Source organism: Etheostoma cragini, chromosome 5 (genome assembly GCF_013103735.1).
Source record: "Etheostoma cragini isolate CJK2018 chromosome 5, CSU_Ecrag_1.0, whole genome shotgun sequence".
Lineage (NCBI taxonomy): Eukaryota > Metazoa > Chordata > Actinopteri > Perciformes > Percidae > Etheostoma > Etheostoma cragini.
This window is the reverse complement of record NC_048411.1, coordinates 2,624,568-2,637,706: the sequence shown is the minus strand read 5'-3', so window position 1 is coordinate 2,637,706 and position 13,139 is coordinate 2,624,568. Positions and strand designations below refer to the sequence as shown.

The following is a 13,139-nucleotide window of genomic DNA, read 5'->3' as shown; positions in this document are numbered from 1 at the left end:
GGAACAGACTGGAAACATACTGGGAACAGAATAGAAACAGAATAGAAACAGAATAGAAACATACTGGAAACAGACTGGGCACAGACTGGAAACAGATTGTCTCCAAAACATATATCTCAAAACTATCTGCATGGCTGAAGACATGAGCAAAAATATGTTCCAGCAGCTTTAGTCCATCAGTCTGTCCACAGGATGTGTTCAGCCACAGTACTGCTGTGCAGAGCCGACTACACAATCCCTGCTGTTATGCATAGACATTTTAAGAAAATAGACTTCAAGGCTTAAAAAGCCATTTAGAAAGATCAATAAGCAGAACACTTCCTGCATGGACACGTTGTCACTGACACACAACCTAAAAAGAGTTTTTTTTCCTGTTGGTCTATGTTTCTGTGCATGATGTCATTGTTCCTCCCTGTCTTTTTTCAGTGTTGTGAGCACTACTAATGCAATCTTTTCACCTTGGTTGTAATATGGTGGAGCCTGGACAAAACAACACTTTCTGCATAAAGAGATTTACCAATAGGGCAGTGAGAGATGTGACTAACAGACTATATTGCTTTATGTTTCTGGGCTATGACAATGTGCTGCCCTCTGTCCAACACACACCTGACATGTTGTTATTGGTCCAGTTTGTGTGTCTAATCACAGCTGCTGTCTGAACCATTCAGACTCTGGGGCAGATGAGGTGAACTGAGTAACTAATGGTGTTGATAATTGAAGGGTCCTGGTATTTCTGCCCTCTGTTGGCTAGGAATTGACTTAAATGAAAAACGTTAAAATAAGTAAACTGATACACATACACGGGTATATATATATATATATATATATATATATATATATATATATATATATATATATATATATATATATATATATATATATATATACACACATACATATACACATATCGCAATTAGGATTTTGGCTCCTAATGATCATAAAACTGAGTAATTTAGAAAAACTATTATTTTGCACATTACGTTTTGCAAGTAAACTCTTATTTGTCTTGTGATCTGAATGGAAAAAAAAGATTCAAATGGGAAAAGTATGAAGGGAAAATTCACAGCTGTTTGCACTGTTGATTTGTTTAAGTTTTTCAAGTCCTTAAATATATAAAAATAAATAAAAATGTCATCACAAAAAATATAATTGCAACATCTTACCAAAAGCAATTGAGCAATCGTGTTAAATAGTCCTGATTTCAATTCTTAATATTTTTTCCAGAATCAAGTATCTCTAATATATCATATAATGAGCAACACACAGCTGGTTTACAGAACAGACACGGTATCCAAAACAACATCGGGTTTACCCCCCAGTGTACTGCAAGCCAAGTGGCCCACCTGGCCTCAGTTGCCCCCCACCAGGCCTAAGCATCTGGGAATTTAGTTATAAATATTTTCAAATCTCCAGTTAGCTTGCACCAACTTACTGTAGGGCCCTATGCAATCTGTCGATGAAATCTTGCGAGAAACTTTTGGCACCAGGCTTAACGACTTTTCTGGGGAAACCCTGAACTTGATCAACAGTATCCAGAGCGGCTGTACTTACGTCCCCCCCAAGTGATGACTGGAGGTCACATTCAGCGGTGGGGCTCAGGTCCTGCCTCATTACCCAGATGGGCTCCTTGGGCTCATCAGGTGTGTATGGAGATCTTACTGTTCTGGTCTTCACCTCCTCTATGGCCTCCCTAATGTCCTTGATGGCCAGGGAGATGGCGTCCCTCTTCTCCTGGCTGTTCCTCGCTGCTGCAGGCTCCTCTGGAGGACTCACAGACGCTCTTCTGGCTGGCTGTCCTGGGGCGCCAGCGCTGTTGGTCTCGTTAGAGTCCATTTGAGACGTTTCTTCTTCCTGCTGTAGCTCATTTTCTTCATCTATGGTGTCTTCCGCAGCACGATGAAGACTCTGAGAGCTCAGGCTTTCTTTGACCTCAGCCACGATGCTGTCGATGTCCTCCTCCTGGTCGCAGCTGTCTGCGCGTGGATACGGGGCGAACTCCGCCTCCTTCTCAGGGCTGTCTGACTCGCCGTCAGAGCGTTCGTCGTAGTGGCGAAGACGGGAGCCCACCGCCTCCTGCTGATGGTAGTCTCCACCCCCCGTCAGACCCTCCAACAGCTGAAAGCCAGCCCGCCTCTGTTGGAGAGACTCTGTGTCCTCAGTCCCGTCTGCAGCGGAGGAAACTGAAGCCGGAGCGTCGCAGATTTCCTCGTAAACATGCTCAGAGAGTGAGTAAATGTCATATGGCTCAGAGTAGGCTTCGTCCGCAAGAACAGCGTCTAAACTCTCGGAGCTCTGACTGGCCGAGAAGTCGGCCATCCCTCCGGAGTGGCTGGGGGGCCGGGTGTAGACGTAGTTGGAGTAGCCAGTGTTCAGCATCTCCTCTGCTTCATCCTGTCTCTGGGGGTTTTGGATATCAGGAAGGGGCTCAAGTGGCAGTGCCGGGGGCTGAGGAGGATAGTTAGGATGGGGTTGTTGGTGTTGCTGTTCAGCCTCGGCACTCTCTGTGTACCCCTCCGCCTCCGGCCGTAACTGGACTGCGTAGTTCCCCGCCTCGTCCTCCGGCTCTGGCTGCCCCTCAGGCTCCAGAGACATCATCACCAGACCATCGTCCCCCTCGGCCCGGTCGGTATGGGTGTGGAAGCCGCTCTCCGTGCTCGCTGAGCGGGCCAGCACTGAATCGTCCCTCTCTCGCTCATCCTCCCGGGTCATCTCCGCATGTTGCTGCCTCTCCTGTTGTGCTTTCTCAGCCTCTCTTTGCTGCCTCTGTCTGTGCCTCTGCTGCTGGGCCCTGATCCGTGCCTCGCTGTCCCCCTGCCGGCGGTACCGTGTCACCGCGGGTCGGGGGATGGGCTGTGGCTGTTGGGGCTGTTGGGGTTGTGCAGACTGAGATCCGTGTTGCAGCTCCACGTCCGGCTCCTCCTGTGGCCTGCGCTGCTGCGACACCCTCGCTCTGTTGCCTGCATTCCCTCCAGCAGGGGCCTCAAAGCGTCTGTAGCGCTTTTCCTGGTTGCTGTGGTTACGGGGCCGGTTGTTGTGGTTGTTGTGGCGCTGGCGAGGAGCGGAGTTGTTCTCCTCCATAACCTCCTGGCCAAGCTCCGTCTCCTCGGGGTTCATGGCTGTCTGGTTCTGGTTGGTGGAGCTTAGTCAGAGATAGGTTTTAAGAGTCACCAGGCGCCTTTATGGATCAGGGTTAAGGCTGCTGGGAAGAGCCTGAAAGTGGTGAACAGAAAGGGACAAACATGAGTGAAAGAAACTGGTACTGTCTTGTAAAATAGGTGGAGCTGGAAGTTTGATGACATCGTAACAATAAATAACAATATTGCAGCTGGTGAGTTAACCACTCACAAGAATCCCTGCCTTATTTTTACCATTGACTTTTGTCTTGTAGCCAGTGTTGTAGTACTCTAGATTGGTCTTGATCTACAGCAGTGATTCCCAAAGTGGGGGGTCGGGACCCACAGGGGGGTCGCGAGCCAGAGAGGGGGGGTCACAAGCTGATTTCCAGAAATAAAATAAAAATTTAAAAACTATTAGAAATAGCATATGTTAGCCATGATTTCAACACAAGATAAAATTGTTGGGTTATTTTGTGTGTTATTTTGTGTTGTCAATATGTATGCTCGTGTTTGGATAAGCCTATAGTACGTGTGTGGTTGTGCGCAATGTTTTTATACGTTTATAGTGGGGGGGTCGCAAGTCACTTGCATCGTTACTTTGGGGGTCGTGGCCTGAAAGTTTTGGGAACCCCTGGTCTAAAGAATGCCTCGGTTGCGTCTCGGAATCAACCAATTTACTCTCTCTTGTCTCGGTCTCAGATTAAGAGGATTTTAGATTTCATTTCAAGACCGGTCAAGATCATGCAGTGTGGGACTTGAACTGGTCTGGTCTCGGTCTCGACTCGGTCTCAACATAATCTGGCTGCAAACGAGTGACACAAGGTACACACGGGAGCACCATGCGAGTCTGAGAGAGGCGCACAGATTTCTACTGACAGAAAGTGTTAATACACTATTAACAGAAATCCCAAGGTGTGAGTTGATCTATTTTCACACCCTACCAAGCGTCATTCAGAGCGCAGAATAAATCCCCTGGATAAAAATCACACATACAATATTACTCGTGAGTAAACAGATGTTTTCCCCTGTCTTTTGTCCAAGTTTAAAATATAAAAAGTAACATATGGAAAATCTCCAAAAACTACCAAGGAGGCATTTTTAGCCAGGTGTTTGTTGTTGTTAATGTGACAGCGTTGCAAGTGTGCCAAACACAGGTGTGTAGTTAAGATCAAAATAAAAAGCAAGGTTTGAAAAGGTGTGTGACCCGAGCAAGGGAGCCAAAAGTAGGGGGGGTAGGAAGTAGTTGGGCCCATTACTCTATACCCCTGGCCCAATTTGGGCATCCCAGCTGGTGTGATCCCATCGCGAGATGGTCTCAAATTGGATTCAAATGGGGGTAATAATCTGCAAAAGCAACACGTCACACTGTGTCACATCTGTCCAAACAGCTGCGTATGCCTCTCTTACTACCTGTCCACTGACTGCCCTGCAGGCAACATCAACGCATCTGCTGTAGCAATGTCACTTCAGTCATGAGTCAAGACAATCTGCTCATCATTTAATTGATTACATTTTCCGTACAGTGAAACAGAATTTTCTTGGCTTTCTCTCATTGTTCTCAAACAACAAAGTCTGCTCATTTTGACCTCCCTGAATGACTTTGTTCATTATCTTCCCCAGAGACAGATCATCACTAAAGAAAGAGGCAGAAAGAAAACTCTAGGATATTAAGTTGAAGAAGGCAAAAAGGAATGTCTTCACAGACTGGGCCCCCAGAGGAGCAATGGTAACACCATTAAGAACATAATGGTGAACCATTAAAAGTCGAGAAATATCGGATCTAGGGCTGCGTAAACCATCGCGGCGCTCAGGTAACATGCACTCACAACATTCAGTTACTTCTCATGCTTTGGCTACAAGCACATAACAAAGACCGAGACAGTGGTACATTGAACCAGACAAACAGTCTATAGCTCCAGCAGTGGCCCCTGGAGGCTGCAATGTTCATTACACTCCAAAAAATGAATGGGGAAAAAAGAAAATATTGTGACATTGTCAACTAAAATCACGGCACTCAGTTTGTGTTCACATTAAGCAACTATACCATAAAAATGACCATCATTAAAACAGCCAAGGATCAATAGAATAATATATGACACAATCTATTAGGTGTTGAATCCACCTCACAAAGTGAAAACATCTATTTACACTTCCTGTTACGGTTTATTAAGACTATACCAAGTGCCAGGGTTAAAAGTGGTAGTTTGAATGTAATGACCATAAATCAGGGCCGGACTATTCAAAGTGAACATTATAATTAGAATGTCTAATACGTATTTATGGAGTGCTTTTCACATATAAAAATCCCAAAGTAATTTATATAAAACGTACAATATAATATGCATTAAAAGATTAAAATCCCAAAGTTATAAGTCAAAAATAAAGTGCAGAAAGGTCAACCAAAAGCCTGTTAAAAAGGTACATCTTTGGCTTATTTTTAACAGAATCCACAGAGACGGCAAGGGAGGAGGCAGAGTGATCCACAGACTCGGGTGCAACTGACTCAAAAGATCAATCTCTAAACCGAGTGCATGGAACGGTGAATAGATTTAACATATTAGGGCATTACAACAAAGAAGTTTACAGTATGTTGGTCACACATGCAGGAGTCTGTGCAATACAATGATCTGTAGGTTAGAACTAGCATCAAAACTTTAAACTAAAATCTTATATTTGACAGGGAGCCAGGGCAGAGACTTGAGAGACCGTCTAGTTGACGTTGGGTGTAGCCTTGCTGCAGCAATTTGAATTGACTGAAGGCATCAAGGGCAGACATCCTGAGAAGGGGAAATTTAAAGAAATTTGGGATTTTTAGATTTGGATTGTGCAATAATAACTCTCTAACTGGGACGTTTTGGGAGCGATTGGTGGAATTAACCATGTATCAGCTAATTTAAATAGCTCACGTTCCTGTATGGTGTCAATGGTTAATTTGATTTAATATTGGATGAGAAGTTTTCTTGCAAATGTTCCACCAGAACAAGTCACCGGAGCTTGGAAACATCCAAGTTCATAGGGATTGGTGTAAAGAAATGCAAACAGACCCAGGGCGAGTTTTTCCCTTCTATCCCCGAATGTATGTGTGGTATAGCCAGACCTCCCTCCACAGCGCTGTGGGGATTACTGTCTGGCAATGCAGGACTAATTAGTAGGCTACAAGAGCCTGAGGAACCATGAGCGAGCAAGGGTCAAAACCAGGATGGCAGTCCGAACAGGCAAACAAATCCAAAAAGGGGTTAGGCAGAGAATCCTAAGGCTGTGAATCAGGCTCAAACTCAAGCAGATACATGTGCAAGTCGAAAGGAACTTGCTTTGAGTGTGTGGATAAGGCCAGTTGAGGGAAACTGGGGAACAGTTGTAGATGGGAGAGAAGATCAGGTGACCAGGACTGGAGAGAGTGAGGGCATTTGCTTCCATAAGGTGACAAGGTGGAGAAGGAAAGGACTGGAGAGGTCCCACTTTACAGTTGGTTTGTGCTTGGGGCCTTTATCAGGGTCATCATAAAACAATATAAAACTCCACAGGGCATCTCTAATGCATCTAAGAGACCATACTTCACCCTAAGGTCCCTAAGGTCCCTAAGGTCCCAAAGCTCGTACATGTCTCATATGCTCACAGATGAACCAAGCCATAACGCAAAGCACTACCATTTCTATGTTAAGTAATCAGTGAATGTAAGTTTATCAGCCACTTACTCACCTTATGTTATCAAGCGTGTGAAGACTGCAGCAGTTTGATTTTGTGAGGTTCTCAGATCCACACTGGAACAGAGAGAAGAAGTGGAAACTTCAGAGCAGTTTATACAATTATCCATTAAATCTAACATCTCCGTCCATGTGAATCCTCTCAGACCCTCGCTAACTAATCAGAGCTCAACATCAAATTGTGGATTAGAGACCTAGAAAGAAGAAAGAAATCTTGTTCATCCGTCTCTAGTCTTCTTCAGTGATGCATGATAACCATAGACTGTAAAAATAATGGATGTAACATCTATGTCACGCTAGTTAAGTTAGCAAGCTAACAAGCCTAGCCTCCAGTTTTGCTGTTGCAAAAATGTTCATTAAGTCCTCTGAAAGTGTTGAAAAGCATGCGGACAATTTTGCTGCAGAAGTTGAACTAAATGTTTTGTTTTTGATGGGGTCAAAAAGTCAAAAGGGAACAGTGCTGGGGAAGCGTGAGCCCAGACATATCTCCCCCAATTTTCATTTTAAAAGAAAGGAGCATCACAAACACTGTTTGGTCAATTTGACTGGAAAAGCGCTATATAAATACAGCACATTTACATTTACATCTTTCACTGGAATGACAGTTGCCTTCATACAGCCGTAATCCTGCACGCACTGTGCATACTTACACATTGCAACACATCTGATAGTAGTAATGGACTTTATGATCCTGGTGCAGCAACCATAGCAGGACCACCACTGCTCCTCTGTGCTCCAGCAAAGGGCATCAACTTCAGCTTGGATTTTAAAGCTCTGAGAGACAGACCAATGAGAGCATCTCCCTGTTCATAAAATAATATATTTCCATTGGTATGATCTTTAATGCCTTTAAGGCAGAAAGAACTGTTGCTAACAGTCACACACAGTATTCTCTTCAACCATGTTCACAAATGGTGGAAACAGAGTGAAATAATTGCTCTGGGTGTCTTAAGTTTATATCGTGTATTTATCAGGTGGTGGTGATGGCGGATATGACGCATGGCTTTGGAGTGGGAGATCCGGGTTTGATTCCCTCTGTAATACATCAACCAATGTGTCTCTGAGCAAGACACTTAACCACTAGTTGCTCCAGAGGTGTGCAACCTCCTATATATAGCAATTGTACGTCACTTTGGATAAAAGTGTCAGCTAAATGAGATGTAAAGTAATCATGTTCTCTATACACACATTGTTTCACAGAAGGGACCAGCCCACATCCCAGCATTGCATGCTAGTTGGCTCGCCACCAGTGGTTAACAGTGTATCTTTACTGACCAATGACAAATAAACCATGTACAACCACGATGGCTGCACCTGATTGGACCAACCAAAACGGAACATAAAGGCGGCTGGTTTGACGAAAAAAGTTGACCAAAATGTGTTTTTCAAAACAATTTCTGTGAGAAATAGGCTGTGCAGATGTTAATTCTGTCTTCATTTCAAAATGACAACAGTGACTTTAAAAGGGTACTACAGGTGTGTATTACAATGCAGCTCAACTTACTTATGTTTAGGCATGCAGGTGTAACGGAATAACAATTTTCAGTAATGTCTGTTAGCACTGTGTGTTGACTGATGCTTTTTCTAGTCTGTTGTAATCTTGTGTATTAACAACAATCATCTGACAGTAGGGGTGGGGGAAAAATTCAATACAGCATAGTATCGCGATATTTTCAGTGCCAATACTGTATCAATACACAGGCGCCAAGTATCCATCTTTTATTATTTATGTGTTGGTCAGTTGGTCTGCTTGACAATTCCATTTTGTAGCAATAAAATTGAAGTGACATGAACAAATAGAGAAATGTCTTTAGATAAAAAGAGAAATCTTTTTAAGATAAAACTAATGTTGACAAAGTTTCCTTGTGGGGACATCTTTTGAAATTGGGGAAAATCAGAAGTTAGAAAAAAGGTTATAAATTGCAATATATCGCAGAATATTGCAACATGTTGAAAATTGCAATAATATCGTATTGTGGCAAAAGCATTGTGACGATATTGTATCGGTAGGAGTCTGGTGATCCCCCCCCCCCCATCTGACAGTGACATGTATTTGACTCCTGCTAGTGTGTTCCAGACACAGGGAATACATCATTTGAAGGCTATCACATCGCTGTGCTTTCACTCCCTTCTCCCTCTCAGAGCACAGGCGGCGGCAGGACTGCTGGTTGCCATGGATACCAGCGGGTAATTGCTCTCTGTGGGAGGGCAGATGAGGAGGTGACCTCTCCGGGGGGCAGCAGTGTTCTCCCACCTCCAGCACCATGGCTGTCGCTCGCTGCCCTTTACTAACTGCTATCCAAGTGTTGATGGGAGAGTCGAGGTGAAAGAGAGATTTTAACATCACTATCTGAACAGTCTCGCATGTTTAACTCTATCTCCAAACAGCTGCAGAGGAGGGTCTGGCTAGTCCACACAACATCTGGTTTATTGGCATTTCTTTAAAGCAATCACACTCTTCATGGACGCGGCTAGGTGCCGAGCAGAGCCACGTTGCAGCTGTGAAATAGCCAGGGAAAGGAACTTGTTTTGGTGGAACATGTCCGCGTTCAGATGCAGTTTTAGTCATGCAACAGAAAACTCAGATTGGACAGATAGTCTAGGTAGCTGTCTGGGTTTACCCTGCAGAGATCTGAGGACCAGGTAACCATAGTCCTCAGATTGGACAGATAGTCTAGCTAGCTGTCTGGATTTACCCTGCAGAGACCTGAGGACCAGGTAACCATAGTCCTCAGATTGGACAGATAGTCTAGCTAGCTGTCTGGATTTACCCTGCAGAGATCTGAGGACCATGTAACCACAGTACTCAGAAATCCACCAAAGGTTAGAACGGCAACACAGACACAGAGGACATGGACGGACATCCGGCCAAACAGAGGGACATCTGGCGGCACCGGTACAATCCCTTAAATGAAACTTCACTGATATAGATTACTATCTGAATGATTGTAATGATGCACCTTATGCTCATTTTATTCATCTCTGGTGATATGAAGTCTTACATATTCTGCTGAGTGGTTACTGCTGTGTGGTGTTGAAGTCTTTGCCCCCACATGGCGTGCCATTTCTGACTCAATACACTTTGAATGGTCGGGTTTTGTTAATGTCAGTAAATGTTACTTTCCAGTGGACACCTTGTCTTTCTTTCTCTGCTAAGGAAAAGAACCACTTTCTCCTAAATATCTGAGTTAATTAAGTAAAAGCTTTATTTTCTGAATTCCAGAGTATAAAACCTCATCAACACGTGATGTCAAATAAACACAGAGGTAAAGTCGAAAAGACATGAACATGAAGCAAGCTAAGAAAAGCAAGAATAAACCTTGGAAGGCTTTTAGGAATTGTTGAGAGCTTTTCAATTCAATTCAATTTTATTTATATAGAGCAGTTTATCATAGCGCTTATCATAAAAGAGCAGGTCTAGACCGTACTCTGTGATGTTATTTACTGAAACCCAACAGCTTTGTGAAATAAAAGTCCGCAGACAGACGGGGAGCTAGCCTTCTTGCTGTTGGAATAGTAAGTAATATTAGCTGGTGTGCTAATTCTTGTGTTGTTGGCCTTGCTTGATGATTGGCTGTGTTAGCAAAGTTGGTGAGCATGTTGAAATGAAGTGACCAAACCAAAAACAGCTAAAAGAGAGAGACTATTTGTGTCAAAAACGGCCGGGAACACCACTGCCTTAGCATCACAACAGATTATATTGAAGCAACTAGCCGGTTAGTGTACCATATTATAAGATATATACTGTATGATGGAGATTCATGCAAATATTATGCTATTTATTGATCCCCAGTGGGGAAATTACAATCTACACTATGTGTGCGCTTTGTTAGTAATCACACACAGGCCTGAAATACACACACACACACACACACACACTCAGGGCCTATTCATGCACAAATGGAGAGATGTCAGAGTGAGCGGGCTGCCAGCTGGACCAGCGCCCTGAGCGGTTGGGGGAGTACGGTGCCTTGCTCAAGAGCACCTGGCAGGGCCCAGAAGGTGAAGCAGCATCCCCATCTCCCCAGCTACCGATCCACACTCCGTACTTTGGTCCGCATTGGGACTTAAACCAGCAACCCTCGGTACCCAACCCAGCTCCCTACAGACTGAGCTACTACCACCCCCAATTTCAATTATTTGCTACACCCCTAACCAATACCTTATCTCAAATGAGTCTGAATTGTCTCGTAATACTAGGGTCTGACATTATTTAGCATCCTTTAAAGTGGTGCGGGGGGTAGAGAGTCTATTATTAGGTACTGACTTGAAGAACTAATTAGCAGGAAGCCAACAAACCCAGCAGATCGTTTTAGTTTCATGTGCTGGTGCCGTGTCTCAACCATTTACATCTTCTCTTTTGAGTTAGCAGCGGGGCTGTAGCAGGCTGCTGGGGAGCTGAAGAAAGAGCAACTGTCAGGGGCTTTACTCAGGAAAAAACCAGGGCTGCAAAATATGAGGAAAATATGCAATATTACGATATTACTTGAGATAAATAAACAGATATGAAAGTGTTCTCGGTTCTGCTGCTTTCAGTGTTTAGCTAATTAAAACCAATGAAAAGAAATCATTCACAACATTCTTTTAGTAAAGATTGAATTGAATACAAAAGGCAGCGCACCGAAAACAATAAAGTGTTATTTTCTACTGATATTTTCTGTCAACTAACACAATAAATCTCTATCTAAACTGTCTATCACAATCTGTCTCAACATTTTGCAATATGTATATTGTGCCAGTTAATGTTGTGATGAGGATAAAAAGAAAAACAACAACGTACTGTGTTGTGCAGCCCTAGAAAAAGCTCTAATATGTGTGCTGATTGTCATAAACTTGGTGAAAATGGCATTTGGAGAGAAGATGCGCTGAGAAAGGTCACTGATTGAAATGTTTGCACTCCTGTAAATAAATGATGGGAATGGGACTGGAGTGCAGGAGCCTTTCTACACCAGAATGTCTTTGGCCGACTGAATTTCTGCTTCTTTTTAATTTCTTTTTTTAAGACTGAAGCCTTGTTGCAGTAATCGAGCCTGGCTGTTATGAATGCTTTAATGAGTGTTTCAGCAGTGGGGGAAAAACACACCCTTGTTATTACACACATGATACATGCACTAAACGGAGAAATGTCAGAGTAGGGGGTAAAGGAAGAAGTTGGGGGTCCAGTGCCTTGCTCAAGAGCACCTTGGCAGCTTGTGGCTGGCTAAACCTGCTTGTGCTAGTTGTTTGTGATTTTCTTTGCTTGCCCTGATTATTGTCTTTCTGCCACAGTTCTGTGAACCTGACTGGCTCTCTGGAGTATTGGACACGGACCCTTGGAAACATGGTAACACGCACGCACGCTACCGCGGATTCCCATTGGATTTGGACTTTATCTTGTTGCATTCCCTACTTGGATATTGGAATAAAAGTGGGGTTGACATGAAGCTGGAGTCGCTGGTGACTGTGGCAGAGAGGACACTGGACAAACTGCTGGACATCATTGACAATGCCAGCCACCCCCTGCATAGCATATCAGCAACCAGAGGATGGCATTTTAAGAAAATACAATACTTACACATAAATACATGGACACATGTGTCAACACTGACACTTGACAATTTATGGTAAATGCCTTTGTCTTTTTTAAAGTCAAAGGTCCCTGTTTATAGTACTGTCATCTTTATATTGTCTTCTATACTGTATTCTTCTTGCTAAAAATGGTTGCTAGAAATTTAAATTTCCTTGTGGGAGTCAACCCAAAAGGATTAATAAAGAGGAGTCTAAACTTGTTAAACTGTCATTTTTGTCTCTGCATTGTTGTCTGCTATTGGGTTCAACCCAGTTTCACTTGTAACACGAAATGTATCGATAACCTACATATAACGAATAGTACTTGAAACTCAAGGTGAACTATTTGCCGGGCTGCCTTAAATGCTCACGGAGACAGAAATTGACATCATGAAATGGATTCAGCCTCGATCCATTTCCACATGTATCCGTCCAACCTGAGTGTATTCCCACTGAGCCAGAGGACTGGATGGCCTCTCAGGGGAAATTCAGTCTCGGCTCACTGATGTACAAACACTAGCAGGAACGTTCCAAACAAATAGGGATGCTATTTGCCGTTAGCAAAGGGGCTCCGTTTCCATGTTTGTCGAGATGTCCACTTATTTTATCCACCATTTGTCTGGGCAGGAGGCTGACTGCAGGCTGCTACAGCCACCTACCCACTCACACAGACACGGAGCCAGAGACAAGCAGACTGAAAATAAAGCTAGTGGGCAGTAGTGGAGCTGTCTGCTTGTTGCTGACCATTAGATAGGGGGGGAAGGGGGGGGGG

At 43.8% G+C, this 13,139-nt stretch overlaps 1 protein-coding gene across 2 annotated transcripts in view; it reads right to left on the bottom strand.

The window, feature by feature from the left end:
- Positions 1-13,139, bottom strand: part of apba1a (amyloid beta (A4) precursor protein-binding, family A, member 1a) — a 34,045-nt gene that overhangs the window by 18,174 nt on the left and 2,732 nt on the right. For both annotated transcript variants that reach the window (XM_034872938.1, XM_034872939.1), the window contains exons 2-3: positions 6,816-6,877; positions 1,552-3,210 (exon numbers count right to left, since the gene is read on the bottom strand). In XM_034872938.1, coding sequence (XP_034728829.1) covers positions 1,552-3,114 — 1,563 coding nt within the window. In that variant the 5' untranslated portion in view covers positions 3,115-3,210; positions 6,816-6,877. The remainder of the gene's footprint in view (positions 1-1,551; positions 3,211-6,815; positions 6,878-13,139) is intronic.